The sequence below is a fragment of the Diadema setosum genome, chromosome 11, assembly GCF_964275005.1.
Source record: "Diadema setosum chromosome 11, eeDiaSeto1, whole genome shotgun sequence".
In the NCBI taxonomy this organism is placed as follows: Eukaryota; Metazoa; Echinodermata; class Echinoidea; order Diadematoida; family Diadematidae; genus Diadema; species Diadema setosum.
Genome location: NC_092695.1, coordinates 4126949 through 4142406, shown reverse-complemented (window position 1 = coordinate 4142406; position 15458 = coordinate 4126949). Strand labels below are relative to the sequence as shown.

The 15458-nt window shown below is 37.5% G+C and overlaps 1 protein-coding gene across 1 annotated transcript in view; it reads left to right on the top strand.

Moving 5' to 3' along the window:
* The window catches only part of LOC140234685 (copper-transporting ATPase 1-like), a 45723-nt gene extending 30659 nt beyond the window's left edge, over nucleotides 1-15064 (top strand). Inside the window, exons 19-20 of the mRNA XM_072314720.1 lie at nucleotides 12675-12777; nucleotides 14592-15064. Coding sequence (XP_072170821.1) covers nucleotides 12675-12777; nucleotides 14592-14823 — 335 coding nt within the window. The 3' untranslated portion in view covers nucleotides 14824-15064. The remainder of the gene's footprint in view (nucleotides 1-12674; nucleotides 12778-14591) is intronic.
* Nucleotides 15065-15458: the final 394 nt, after the last annotated feature.

Sequence of the window (15458 nt, the reverse complement as noted above, 5' to 3'; positions counted from 1 at the left end):
TGGCAAATTTCAACCTACAAATGCTCAAGACTCAGGAAGGTTTCCACAGTATTTTTGCATGATTTCCATTGAAAATATTATGCTGTTACCATTGGCATCACATTATTCAACAATGACCAAAGATTGAGTTTGCACATCTGTGTAGCATGGCAGTCATACAATGTATGTGCCAAATTTCAATCTAAATGCTCAAAGACTGAGGGAGTAAGCTGAATCCACAGTATTTTATATGCTTTATAGGAAAAAATGTTTTTACCTTAGTAACGCATAGTTCAACAATGACAAAAGATTATATTTGCACATTTTTGTACTACAGCAGTCACATGTGCCAAATTTCAAGCTAAATGCTCTAAGACTAGGGAAGTAAACTGTTTCCACAGTATTTTCGTAGGACTTTTATTCAAGATATGCTGTTACCGTGGCAATTCATTGTTCAACAATGGCAAAAGATTAAGTTTGCACATCCACATTTTGTACATACCACAGTGGCCACATGGGCCAAATTTCAAGCTAAATGCTAAAAGACTGAGGGAGTTGGCTGAATCCACAGTATTTTTGTATGCTTTTTAATGAAAAAAAATGTTGTTAGCATGGCAACGCATAGCTCAACAATGATGAAAGATTAAGTTTGCATATCTACGTACTATAGTGGTCACATATGCAAAATTTCAAGCCAAGTGCTCAAGAACTGAGGAAGTTGACTGAATCCACAGTAATTTTGGATGATTTTCATTCAAAATATGCTGTTACCATGACAATGCATCATTCAACAATAACCAAAGATAAGTTTTCACATATATCATAGCAGTCACATGGGCTAAAAATTTCGAGCTAAATGCTTAAAGATTTAGGGAGTTAGCTAAAAAGCATATATAAAGGTAATGCTTTTAGTGAAAAAATGCTGTTACCATGGCAACGTATTGATAAACGTCTAGATAGAAGATGTGTTCTGCACTTCTACACACAGTCATAAATGTGCCAAAATTCAAGTCAAGTACTCCAAAAACACAGTGAGTTAGGTCAATCCACTCTTTTTTTTTTTTGTATGATTGGTACAAAAAACTGCTGCTGCCATGGCAACATATTTGTTCACACATACATAAATAGCATCTTGCACAAATACACCTTACATTGACGGCATCTTATATCCGAAATTTCAACTGAATTGCTGTAAAACTGATGAGTAGTTTGATCAACCACAATGTATAAGATTTTGTCAAAATTTGCTGTTGCCATGGCAATGCATTATGCAACACTAACAAAAAGCGTTTGCACATCTTCCTTTGAAAGTGGTCACACATCCCAAATTTCGGGTCAATTACTCAAAAGATGAAAGAGTACTTCCATCCACAACATTCTGTATTCTTTTTTAAATTTGCTGTTGTCATGGCAATGCACCAGGCGATACCAATGAAGAAAGTGTCTTGCACATCTTCTTTTGATAGGAGTTACACATGCCACATTTGGGGTTAATTGCTCAAAAAATGAAAGTAGGTCAATCAATAATTTTTCATGAAAATTTGCCGTTGCCATGGCAACGCATTATGCGATACTAACAAAAACGGTGTCTTGTACATCTACCTTTGTATCTCCATGGGTCAAAATAGTCTAGGACCCTGTTTAATAACAAGATATAATTGATTTTAAATTGCTGCCACAGACTTATGATAGAAGTCAATTTTGTAATAAATTCTAACTCTTCATAAAACGAGACCAAGTACACTTAGGATTTAGGGTATGGCGTTAGAAATCGCTGTTACATGTTAACAAAGAGTTTTATGTCTGGTTTCGATGACACTTGTGCAGTCTGGTAATTTTCATCTTTATTTCCTTTTTTTTTTTTTGAATTTCTATTTGCGCATCCCTGTGTCTTAACCATCATAATTATATCACCTGTCTTTAATAAGAAGGGATAGCCAAAAAGTAATTACCATCACAAAGATGTACACATCTTCCCCAGAGAGTGCCTGGTGATACAATGAGACACGAGTCCATTGTATTCCTATCTGCACGGCAGACCCAGTTTGGCACATGCTTCAAACATTTTTGAGTGGCAGCATCGAACATCTGGCAAAGTATATAAGAGATGGTCGTGACTCCATTCTTTTTCACCTACTTGGATTTATAAATCACACTTTGTATCATTCTGTGATAAGACAATTAAGGACAAGTCCACCTTCATGTACATAAGGATTGAGAGAATGCAGCAGTATTAGTAGAACCCAAAGTTTGAGGAAAATCAGACAATCTGTTTAAAAGTTATGAAATTTTTTAAGTATCTGCACAGTCACTGCTGGATGTGAAGACTGCTACAGTGTGGATGTCACTTGCATACAACGATTGAAGGAAAATAAAAAAGAGAATTTCACAAAACTTGATTTTTTGAATAAAGTGCGCATTTCTTCGACCTGTTACTGGAGATGTTAAGGGTGATATTATTCCCCCTGTCTTCTGAAAGAGAAGTTGAGTGTTCTTGTGTTATGCGAGAAAAATGGGAATATGTTGAATTTTCTTATTCTTTCTTTATATCGTTGTACACATGTGACATCACAAGCTATTGTTTTTTCATCCAGCTGTGGCTGAGCAGAAACTTCAAAATTCATTACTTTTGAACGGATTGTCTGATTTTCCTCCAACTCTCACTGATATGTTCTACTTATTTTATTTTTCTGCATTCACTCAACCCACATGTCCATGAAGGTGAACTTGTCCTTTAAGCTACAGTCATAGATTTTTTTAACTCTTATGTTATATCTGTACTACCCTAAATCATGTGGCACACCAGTATGCATTCTGTGATAACTGATGCATCTGTTGAACTACCAGATACTTGAAGATGCGACCATTATGCCCCTGGGTTTACATCAAACTTTGGACTGATGCTGCTTGTTGGTGATGTTGCGTGAAGCTGGAATCCATCAAACTGATACCCTACAAATGAAATGAACAAATCAGAAGAGTTAAAATTTGTACGGAGGAGAGTTCTGCAAAAACTGCGGCATGTATTCTTTCACAAAGCAAGAGTGTGCTGCTCTGTAAAGCTTACAATAATGTACTGCTACATATTCTTACATTAATTTTCATTTTCATTTCTTCCCTTAAAGCTTAACATTGCTCTGATGCCAGAGACTAAACAAATATGTAAACAAACAAAATACAAAATGCTTGCTCCTTAGATTCCTAATTGTTTGAGAAGTTTTCTACAAGTATCCTTAATTAATTACAATATTATTTCTATTCAAATCCTTAAGTCCTACACAATAATGGCAAGTCTACCACATATCGCATATTGGTGCCTTGTTACACTGTTTTGTAACATTTGCTATTAACCAGGAATTCCATTCCAGGTTCAAGCACTGATTTCAGAGCTTGTAAACCTGGCAAAGGATGTGGATGAAAAACTAGCAAACTTCAACATGCACATTTTTGACAGTTTGCAAATGATTGCAAAACCTAAGCAGGGAATTGAAAGTGTTGTGAAATATTTGTGGGTGTCATTTTTAGTTTTTGGAAAAAAAAAAAAAAAGGACAATTTCTTGTGCATTTGCACAGTTGTTTGTGATCTGCTCATAATTTGCTCTGAAAAAGGGCGTTAAAGCCTTGTCATATGTGTACATATATAACCTTCACAAGACGTGCATAATGCTCTGGAAATCTTTGTGAACTTCTATATTATGGAACTCAACAGTTTGTAGAATATCTTGTGTATGTCAATAGCAAAATCTGTGAAGTTTTTCTGATCATTTACAACATATCTGCAAATTATTCACATACCTTTTGAGGCATTATTATACTACCTCTCCGCCAAGGGAGGAGGTTATGTTTTCATTATACCGTTGGTTTGTTTGTTACATAGTTAGTTTGTCCATGCGCAAAATAACTAAAAAAGTAGTTAACGGATTGGGATTGGGATTAACAGATTAACTTGCAGGAAAGGTTGAGAACGACACAAGTAATAAACAATTAACTTTTTGTAGTGATCGTGATCCAAGAATTTTGGGGGAATTTATAAAGGATTATTGATATTTTGGCAGGAAGGGTCGATGAACTTGGGAGTTCAGGCTGCGCATATTTGAGGTTTGCATGCAGGCACTTAAGTGCACGCTCCAATCTTTGCTAGGGCGAGGCGCGCCGCGCATCTGAGGGTTTACAACGTTAAAAAAGCTTCTATATTGTGAAATCGGGCGATTTTTCAGTGGACAGAAATCACTGATCTCTATGGAAGAGCAAGATCATGGTGGAAAGTGGGAGCTGCTTGACGGAGGTCTGCGCTCTCAGAGTGCTTTTCTACTTACAAATGTTTAGCTGTGTGTTACTCATGATGAGAATTATTTTCAGTGCCATTGTCGCACCAAATAAAAAAAGAAAGTGAAAATTTCAGAATGTTGGACTTTGCCATTTTTTGACATTTACATCCTTTCCAAATGGTTCACATGCTCAGTAAAATCAACCTGTATAGTATGATAAGAGTAAAAACTTGGGAGGAGAACAGTGAAATTTTTTTTTATCAGAATTGGATAAATAGTGAAATAGGGAAGTTATGAAATTGTGAAGTTTTGCTAATTTTTGCAGTACAGTTTTCAAACATTTGAAAGCAGAACTGTTGACTGCAGAACAGTTTTTATATATTTTCATGCATGTATTTGACATGAATATGCAAACGAGTGAGCTGATGTTGTCTATAACCTTACAATTCTCTATTGATCATGTCCAAAGAAATGATAAGATTCAATTTTCTGTTATTGAAGTGGTGTCATTCCTGGTTAAATAACTTCAATGATCAGGTCGATCTATCAGGATTTTAGACTGATGCATGTTTGCCTTTGAATGAATAACTGAAAATTCAAAATTTGAATTGTATGGCAAGTTGTGATGGTATGGCAACATCACTTCATTGTTTGCATATTCATTATTGACTTTTCAAGAACTTTAACCCTACACCCACCTGGTTTTTTGAGGGACTTAAAACCATCGGGGGAGGGGGGTCTTTTTGGCCCCACTTCAGATCTCAGTTGTGGATCACGTGATCCTCGCGAAAATTTGCACTAAGGTAGAGGCCATTGTAATCTACAAGACTGTATGGTTCGATTTTTCACATTTTGATTCATGTATTTTGAATTAATAAATGCTAATTTATGCTTTTTTTTTGCACATAAATAAAAATTTTTAGGTGAATATACAATTTTCAATATCCTTAACAATGATATTGAAGCAAAAATTTGGCTTGATAATTACTTTTTTGAATTTTGTTGTTTATTGAATGTCTTATTTATTTCGTTTTTGTTTTTTGTCAAAATTTGTCGCAGAAACTTTTTAAAGCATCAGCCTAAAATAAATTTTCAGCCATTTTCAGCTAATTGTCAGCTATTGAAAGTAAAAATATTTATTTTTGTATGAATTAAATGCAAAAACACAATCTACATTGGATTTGTACAGAAAATCATGTTTTTTAGCAATTTTTGGGTCAACACATATTTTTCAAAGGGGCATACAGGGTGGCTTCAAACGGTATGTCCGAGAGCGACAAATTTGGTCTCAAAAGTTATGTGATACTTGAAAGTAAAAAGTTATAAAATGTCGCAGTGAGAGCATCATGCGTTGCGGAATGATCATGCGAAACGTCAAGGGGGGCCAAAATGCCTCCCCAGGTGGGAATAGGATTAAAATGCCATTCATTCCATATTTTTCATCTCATTTTGACAAAAAAAAAATCAATGTTATGCTAAATAAATTGTACTCTTTTTTCAAACTACATATCAACTGCATTTCTGTATAATAGAATACAGTAGCACTCTTTATCAATGCATTGGAAATGCAGATCTTCATTATTATCCATTCAATCTTTTTGAATTCACCCCCCCCCCCCAAATACTTTTGAATGAAGAAAAACTTAGTCTAGGAGACAAATATAATCTAACTTCATGTAAGTGCTGAAAGTGATATGCTCCATCATTGAGGCCTGTGCACACTATATATTTCCAAATCATTCAAAAATTCATACAAGTTCATTACTCAACCTGGAAATTGAATGGATACGAACACATCACATTGTAATTCAATAACAAATTTAACTAGAGAAGCACTCTGAGAGCGCAGACCTCCACCAAGCATGCAGAGCTCTCTTTTCCATCACTGATCTTGTTCTTCCATAGAGATAACTGGGGCCTGTTGCATAAAAGTTACAATGATGGTAACTTTGCCATACAATGGTAACTTCCATGGAATTCTTGATTGTGATTGGCTGTTGAGTATTGTTGCCATGGAGGTTACCATTGGATGGCAAAATTATCACCATTGTAACTTTTATGCAACGGGCCCCCGATTTCCACCCATACGTACTCACAGCATGCTGAAGTGTTTATACAACTGTAGTATGCTGAAAGTCTCCTGATTTCACAATATAGAAGCTTTTGTAACGTCTTAAACCCTCAGATGCGCGGCGCGCCTCGCCCTAGCAGAAACTAGAGCACGCGCTTTAGTGTGCGCATAACATGCAAACCTCAAATACGCGCAGCCTGAACTCCCAAGTTCATTGACCCTACCTGTCAAAATATCAAAATCCTTCATAAATTTCCCAAAATTTCTCGGATCACTACCAAAAGTTAATTGTTTGTTACTCGTGTCATTCTCAACCTTTCCTGCAAGTTTCATCCCAATCCGTTAACTACTTTTTGAGTTATTTTGCACACAGACAAACTAACGAACGAACTAACTACTGTATACTAACAAACAAACCAACGGTAACGAAAAACATAACCTCCCCCTTTGGTGGAGGTAACAAGGTACAATACAATGTGTGTGATTCTGCATGCAACAAAACTAGTTCAAAGGGGTATGAAAAAAGTGAAGTGTCAGCTAACATTAACATTCTTGCTTCATTCAGATAGAAATACTGTTGCCTGACACTGATAAAAGCAACACATTTATCATTCACTATTACTGTGGTCTCACCTGATGGGCCTTTGCAGTTTGAGCAGACAGCAGCCAAATACCTCCGCACATAGCATGTTCAGTACTATGAAGCATTCCAAAAAGTTTGGTCTTGTTCCATGAGCTAATGAAAGAGAGCTGAATATACACTGTACATCTATATGGAAGGAGACTGGTGTTTGCACAATCAGGGTTAAATCAAACTTCCCTCCTGCCTCAGCTATTGTCCTTGATGTTGGCAAGTTTGTTTGATCTTGGCTTAAACTGCACAGAATGAACCTGACTGTACTTGCTAAGACTGATGTACAAAGAAAATGAAAACAGCATATTCATGGAGTAGCTATATTCACAACATGTAGCCATCAAAAGTACAGGCATCTGGTATGATTGCTTCACAAACCGGTCCAGTTGAAGGCAAAAGTGCAAACTGTAGCGTGCACACATATGTTATTGAACTAGTCATCGTGGAATATTATTATTATCGCTAGAGATGATTGAAATCTTATGTAACAACTGAACTGCAGTCAAACCAATCAGGAAAGAATGTTTGTGATGTAGAAATAAAAGCCTGTAGATATTTGCTTTAGTGTAGTTTAGACTCATATTTCTCACAGTAAGTAAAGACTATTCCCAGTGGATTCTATAAAAAAAAAAAATATGTGTTTATCTTACCGTGACATATACACATGAAAATGACCATAATTATACACATGGTTGGTGCTAAGGTAAGCTAGATATATCAATAAGGAATATTATCCATGACCACACTAATAATAATGATCAAGCAATTTAAATTTCAAGCAATGTATAATCATCATAAGTCATGTTTTCTTATTATATACCTGTACTCATGTCAGCACGTTTTTACGACTTGTCATCATTGACAGGAGGCCTTAGTTGGGTATAGTTTGGGGGGATTTATACATATGTACCAATAGTATATCAACTCATTCTTTTGATACAAGACAAGCTTATAGACATGTTCTCTTGATATCTTTTGAGCCAAATCTATATGGGCACTTTCACAGTAAACACTAGTACTGCGGGGATGTCCCTTTATTTTCCACAATGCATTACTCCAATATCACACAAACTTTTTGTAGAACACTTGAATGACAGAAAACTTTGTCCCAAAATTGCTTCAAAGAAGCAATGTAGTAAAATTTTTGCCAATAGAATAAAAATTTTGGCGTAACACATGCAGACCAAGGTCAAATAATGAATGCTCATTGAAACTTTGCTGTTGCAGAGCTACCAAGTCTCACGCATTGTGAGTGAGACTCAAGCATTTAGGGTCTGTCTCACGATCTCACACATATATGACACCAATTTTTCTCACGCATTAGGAGCATAGCTTAAAGGATTACAGTGAGAGCTGCAATTGAAGGCATATTTATCTTTTGTATTTCAAAATAAGTAAAAAATAGTCACTTAAGTATGGACCAGCTAAAAATTGAAAAAGCTCCCTACCGTGGGAGGGCAGACACCCCCCTTCAACACCCTCCCCATGCTCAGTCGCTTCGCTCCCTCGCTCACGCACATGCACGCGCGCCGAGATGCTGAGTCATGAAAATCTCACTCATACAAATTTTTTGAACTTGGCATCTATGCTGTTGTTCAACTGAATAGCCTATCATTGGTTAGAAAAGATAGCAGCCCTAATATTCTATTGAAAGTTGCATTTCATAGCTGAAGTTTTCACAGTAGTGTACAGTGTATATGCAACATAGACCAACAAAAATGCTATAAAGAATAGTTTTGTATACTGTGCAATGTAATTTTGTTAAACTTAGTTTAGAAATGCTATAAAACACAATTTTCAACAGATTTTCGGAGCTGTTTAGAAATGTTCTATTCTATATCACATCATTTACTTGGACAACAACAAAGTTTCAAGGAGCATTTATTATTCTTTTGTATATTTTTCATAAATGTATTATATTATCTTTAGAAGTAACATTTTAGGGTGATATAGTTGGAAACTACAATTGTCTTCTTGCACAAGGCAGGTGAGATACATGCCTCACCTCCCTGCTCATTATGAAACACACACAACACAGAATGCAAGAGAGTACCCTTCACTGTAACAACACTTTTCACATGTACACTTTTAATACATGTAGGCCTATCCAGCATATTATGAAGTATAGGCCCTGTTGACTGTTTGGATTAGCTGAGGCCAGGCCTTGCATTTTAGGTGTAGTTGCTTCAACAGGAAAATGTTTGCATCCTTATAGGGATTGTTTGTGGAGGAGCTAATCCCTGTGTAACTACACAGTAGGCCTTTCTACTTGAACTTGGATGTAGACTGTGCAAGTTGAACTTGATATGTAGTCAAATGCATAGCAGCCAAACTGGGCAGACTACACTTTGTAGTACAATCCTGTTCCCACATACCTACAAGTACAGTGTATTGGTTATGTGGAGTTGTGACTTGGAAGACAAATTTACTGGAGAAAATACCACATTCTGGCCTGCCAAAATTGACAGTGAAGTACTGGTTGACTAATAATGTGGTACTACCTCATGCCTGCGTTAGCAGATATGGGAATCTGTATACTTCGTTTTCTTTGAGATGTATGCCACTCCAGAAGACGTATTGCTACTCATCAATTAACCAGCATACTATGGCAATACTGTATTGCTGACGAAGAAGATATTATGGTGACATGGAAGCCGTCAGTTGTACAGTTCGTCTCATTCACACAGAATGAGCATGAACAGTTGGTATAATGGCGTCAAGAGCAGGATGGGACTTTAGAGGAACCATGGCTAATGGTGTTTCACTGGATGATACTGGAATGATACTTTCATCAGACTGGCAGTAAAAATTTGTAAAGAATTTCCAAATGCAAAGGTGTGAAATTTCTGTTGGATTCTGGAATTGAGTGTTAGAATCCAAAAAGGTGCTGATTATGACTTGGCGACATGACAACTGGCAGATCTGATATGGAATTAAAGTAGCGGTCCCATAACATCTAGTGGACACACTATCTTACTGATCATGTGCATTGTGATCATCTGGAATATAAATATGTGACCTATAGACCTTTGAGAAGATGAACAAGTGTAGGCAGAACTGAAATTTGGAATAGCTCTTCCAGGAACACATGTATAACTTCTTGAAATGAGTGTCCAATATCCTCTAATGATTTGATGTAATTGTGATTGCAAACTTTTCTGTTTCTTGCATTCTTTTGTTATGCAGTTACAACTGTAAGTCAGATCACACACTTCATGCCTTTGCCACAATTTACCGGTTAACACAATGTTATCATGTATTCTGCTAATACCGGTACCACTAAATAACAGAAAGATGTGCCATGGCCAACCAAACCGTACTTCCCCTTTAAGACTGGAAGCGTACCAGTCTTGCCAGTTTTCAGTCATGTGACTGGGTCTTATTGCCAGGTGGAGAGATTTGACATGTCCAATTTTCACAACGGGTCATGGGCTTTCTGAGAATCATGCTACATTATAATGTACTGAAACCAAACGGCCGTAAGCCTACAGATACATGTATGTGTAGTTTGATCATACATAGTATGCATTATTGAGTCATGCAACAAGTCATGAACCGGCTCGCCTCTCTAGTTGTGTGACTGGTCTGATTGTGTAGTACGTGCAGGTAGATCACATCAATGAAAGTTTGAGGAAAATTGGACAATCGATGCAAAAGTTACGAATTTTTAAAGTTTTGGTGTTGGAACCGCTGGATTAGGAGTCTACTAGAGGCTATGATGTCATGTGTGGACAACAATAAAGAAAATATAAAGGGAATTACACAAAAACTCACTTTTCTAGCATAATGAAAGAGCACTTGACTAAACCCTTTCAGGAAGAAGGGGAGAATAATTACTAGTTTAAACCCTTAATATAATGAATATAAACGCTTTAATGTATCAGTATCAAGTTGATAGAATAAGTAATTTTCATGAGAAGTGACTTTTTGTGGAATTCCCTTTACAGTTTCTTCATATTGTTGTCCACGCATGACATCATATCCTCTAGTAGTCTCCTCATCCAGGGGTTCCAACACCAACAATTTTTAAAACTCATCACTCGCACTAGATTTTCTGATTTTCCTCAAACTTTCACTGATGTGTTCTACAAGTGCTTTCACTCAATCCACATTTCTCGTTGGGTTTTGGTTTCCTTTAAGTCTCTTTTAATACATTCAGGAGTCTTTTCCAAATACAATTATTTTCAACACATAAATGACCACAAAAAAATAGTGTGCAAGGAAAGACCCCCACCTGCATGGTGTTCACTGTGCATCTGCAACGGTCCAACAGATTTGCTGTAATTACAGCAAAACTTGTTCTGCTGATATCAGTACTCCAGAAGTAAGTACCCTCCTAGATGCACTTCTAAGTTTTGCTGAAATTACAGCAAAACTGTTGATGCAAATGGAGTGTTGAGAATTGTGGAAAATCAAGGGGATTGTCATGTTTTGCTGTGTAATTTCAGCACTTTTTACCTCTTGGACTAAACTGTGGCCATGTGGAGGATTTTTGTGGTTTTTAACGGAATTTTGGGAAAACTTGACAATGCTTGAATTTGTCATTTCCAACCACACTCTGTTTACTATTACTACCACTACTACTACTACTATAATTATTACTACTACTGCTACTATTACAACTACTACTACTACTACTACTACTACTACTACTATTACTTCTATTACTGTATTACTACCTCTTACTACTACTGTTATTTATCATTGTTAATGTTGTTTAATCAAGTAGACGTCACCCTCACCATAGTTTCCACCTTTTGTAAACACCATTATTATTGCTAACACTATCATTGTCACCCTCATCAACATCAATATCAACATTATGGTATTGTCATTGTTAGTATTGCAGTGTTATATGTATTTCCATCAAAATATGAAACCTGTAGTTATTATCCCTGCCAAGAAGGTTGTGTTTTTGCTGCTGTTGGTTTGTTCATGTGTCTGTTTGCAAAATGATGAAAAAGTTAGATTAAAATGGACTTGGATGGAATTTTTAGGTAAAATGCTTATGACACAACAAAGAAATTATTATATTTTTGTAGTGATCCTGTTCACCACCTGGATCCAGAGGTTTTGTCTGATTTTTTGAAGGATTCTTTATCGTTGGGAAATAGGGTCATTTTTGGCATATGGGTATCTTGTATAACTCCACAATAAATAGCCATATTGCTTAGCACCGCCATCACTCTTCTGTACACTAAATTATGATGATGACCGTTAATAGATTTTCATTATGCAGTGGGAGTGTACATGTAGGACCATTACAAAGGGGGTAATTACTGTTTGACAGAAGGCTGCGCTCTCCAAGGGATTTCTAGTTGAAATTTGACAGAATGAAATAAGATAAAGTGAAACAATACGAATGGAGAGAGTCACATGATAGGTCAAATTGCTCTACTTCTCAAGGGCATGCAAGACATTAAGATAGTCGTAGTGCCTAATCTTTTTTTTTGGGGGGGGGGAGGGGGAGATGGATAGCTTCATTGTACAGAAATAAAGAAGAAAAACAGTTTTTAATGTAAACATTTGTTACTGTGTACAGACCCGGTAAGTCCTGCAAGGTCTATGATTGAGTGTTTTGCAGAGTTTTGTGAAGGCGTTTGTTTTTCAGTGAAAGTCCTTCAGAAACCATCCATGATGTGGATCACAGACTGACCCTATTGATAAATGGTCTGTTTAGCCTCGACTTGATTTTGTCTTTCCCTCCTCTGCTTCCTGCCAGGTGCCCTGATGCCCTGGGGCATCGCTCTCCAGCCCTGGATGGCCGCTGGGGCCATGGCCATGTCCAGCGTGTCGGTGGTCACTTCCTCGCTGCTCCTTAAAATGTAAGTTTTCACAGAGACAGCCCCCCCCCCCCCCCCCCACTGCCATACATGCAATGTAGACTAACTATCTACCTTCTGCCTACCGTGAACTGACTTCATTACAGCCATTTCCTTCCATTGTTTACTGCATTAAAGATTGCAGCCATTATTTGTCTTTGTAGTCGTATGAACCCACTGAAGGTGAGTCCAGAGAATACTTGGACAGGTGTCTATGGGAAATGTGTGTTATAGCAAAATCAGTCTGTCCTCAACTGGTTAACAAGTCCACTGTGCAGTGCAAAGATCATAAAGCCAATTTCACAGTTGGCATGTTTAAGAATGAAGTCAGATGCATCCGTCTTTTTTAAATTTTAATTTTTCTAGCATAGTGTAAAAGCATTTGACTACCTCTTTCAGAAGGCAGGGGGAACAATATTAACCTCAACAAATGTTGCTAAGCAATCAAAAGAATGTATACTTTAACAAAAATGACATTTTGTAGAATCATCTCAATTTGTTTGTATTATTGTCCTGTTGTCTCATAGATTTAACCAAAACTTTAAGAATTCATAACTTTTGAACAGATTGTCTGATTTTCTGAAACTCCAGTGATGTTTTCTACTAATAATACTAATACTAGTACATTAACTCAAGCCGCATATCATCGCTAGGGTGACAAGACGTATTTCAAAATTTTGGTAAAAATCACTTTTTTATCTATTGTCAGAAAAACAGTAAGTGATGCTCTGTCCAAATCCTAGCTGTCTTTATCCAATATGAAGCCACCACAGCATGTCATAGGAAAGGTGATCTAATTTGTTGCAGTGCTTTGACTGCAATGTTCTTTGACTCTCTTGAGCAATTAACACTTTCGACATACAGATTGTATGTGTTGTGTCGCCCAAACAGCGATATGTATTTGGGGTTAATTTCCTTTTTATTGTCTTCTGTAACAAGATTGCAATCAGTGCCATCTCATGGAAATGGAGATACTGTAAAAGTGGAAATTTTCGTGGTGTTGAAATTTTCGCGCATTTAGCGCAACCAGAAACTACCGCATAAATAAAAGCATGCAAATATTTTTGCTAGCCATATGTTCCTGTGCGTGATGTCTTGATTCCGCGGAATGAAAAACACGCGAAACTCTTCTTACCCGGCCAAGCACGAAGAAGTAGTCGCGCGAAAATATCCACTTTTACAGTATAACTCTCCTTGCTCCTTGTAATAGGGCTAATTCGTATTTCTCATTCCTTCTCCCTCACTCCAAAATTACCTTGAATGTCGTGATCAGAGAAATGCTATGCTTTACAATATGTATTGCATAATGATATATACTTTACTTCACTTCACTTTACCGGACCGCACCGGACCAATGGTGTGGGACAAGTTCTGTTCATCGATCAGGGTTGGGTTATTTTCTGCTGCTCTTGTTCCAATAAATGTAGCCTTTGCTACTCTCATTCCAGTGAAGTTATAACTTAAAGTGATATCATCCTAAAATTAAGGAACATATATATACACATGGCAGTGAGGGGTGTATTGCTGCTTGAGGCCAGGGACCTGATGTAATTACTCATAGCAAATGTAACATCCTTTATATAGTGTGAAATGTGTGTGTGTGTGTGTGTGTGTTCATGTACGACATATATTTGTATATATTCATGCTCACAGTGGGGTCTATTCAAGTACTGTAAGTGATACAAAATGCATCAGTGCACATTGTATGCAGGGACAAGACTACCCTGGTATACAAATGTTGTTTCAACACCATGTATAGTGTATTCTTCAGGCCATGTATCATGTTGATCTCCTGTCAATACACCTTATTCCTACAGGTACAAGAAGCCAGACATTGAGCAGGTCACTGGCCACCAGCTGTGGATGTCCAGGTGGCTCTTCTCCACCCAGGACCGACACCAGAGGCTGTCTGCCGATGATGCGGAGGTTGGCGTCAGACTACCCACCAGAGGTGCGTCGTGGCTGAGGAGGGCCGTTGGGCAGGGGAGCAGAGCTGGGCGCGGCTACAGCATCAAGCTACTACAAGAAGAAGATGACGGGACGTTATGATGTGCAGAAAAAAATCTTCACCATACTTCAAATGGAATCTCTTGCAGCTTTGTCCGAGTGTGGGTAAAGCTTGGAGCCAGGCTTCTGAAAGATGTTGAAATTGCAAGTCAGACTTCTCCCTCTGATAGTCTTTAGCATCAAATCCTGCCTACGTAGTTGGCAAGAAGCAACAATCTATAGAGATTTGCCCAACATTGAACAAGTTCTTGGGAAGAAGCTGTTGTTTGCAGCGATGTGAACACAAACAAACAAGTGAAAAGATAACTTTTAGGCAAAGCTGATGTTGCTGCTGTGTACCCAGTTCTTAAGCCACACAACAGCTAAGAGTCCCTTTGGAAGGGCCAGAGAGGGTTGTACAATAGGTCAGTGCAGATGGTATAAGCTGAAAGTTTTTGACACCCATTCCACACTGTCCATCCATGGACAACTTATCAAACATCCCTCCCTTGTTCGTTCTCCAGCATCCTATGGGTGCTTCATTCTCCAATTCTAGAATTCTGCAGAAGTAGAAAATGAAGGCTCTGTTTTCCATCCTTGAGACAAAATAAAGGCAGATTAGTAAACTGGCTGCATATGTTTGTCTGGCAGCCTGACACTGATCAGCACAAACCAGCTTGCATCCTGAATTAGAAAAT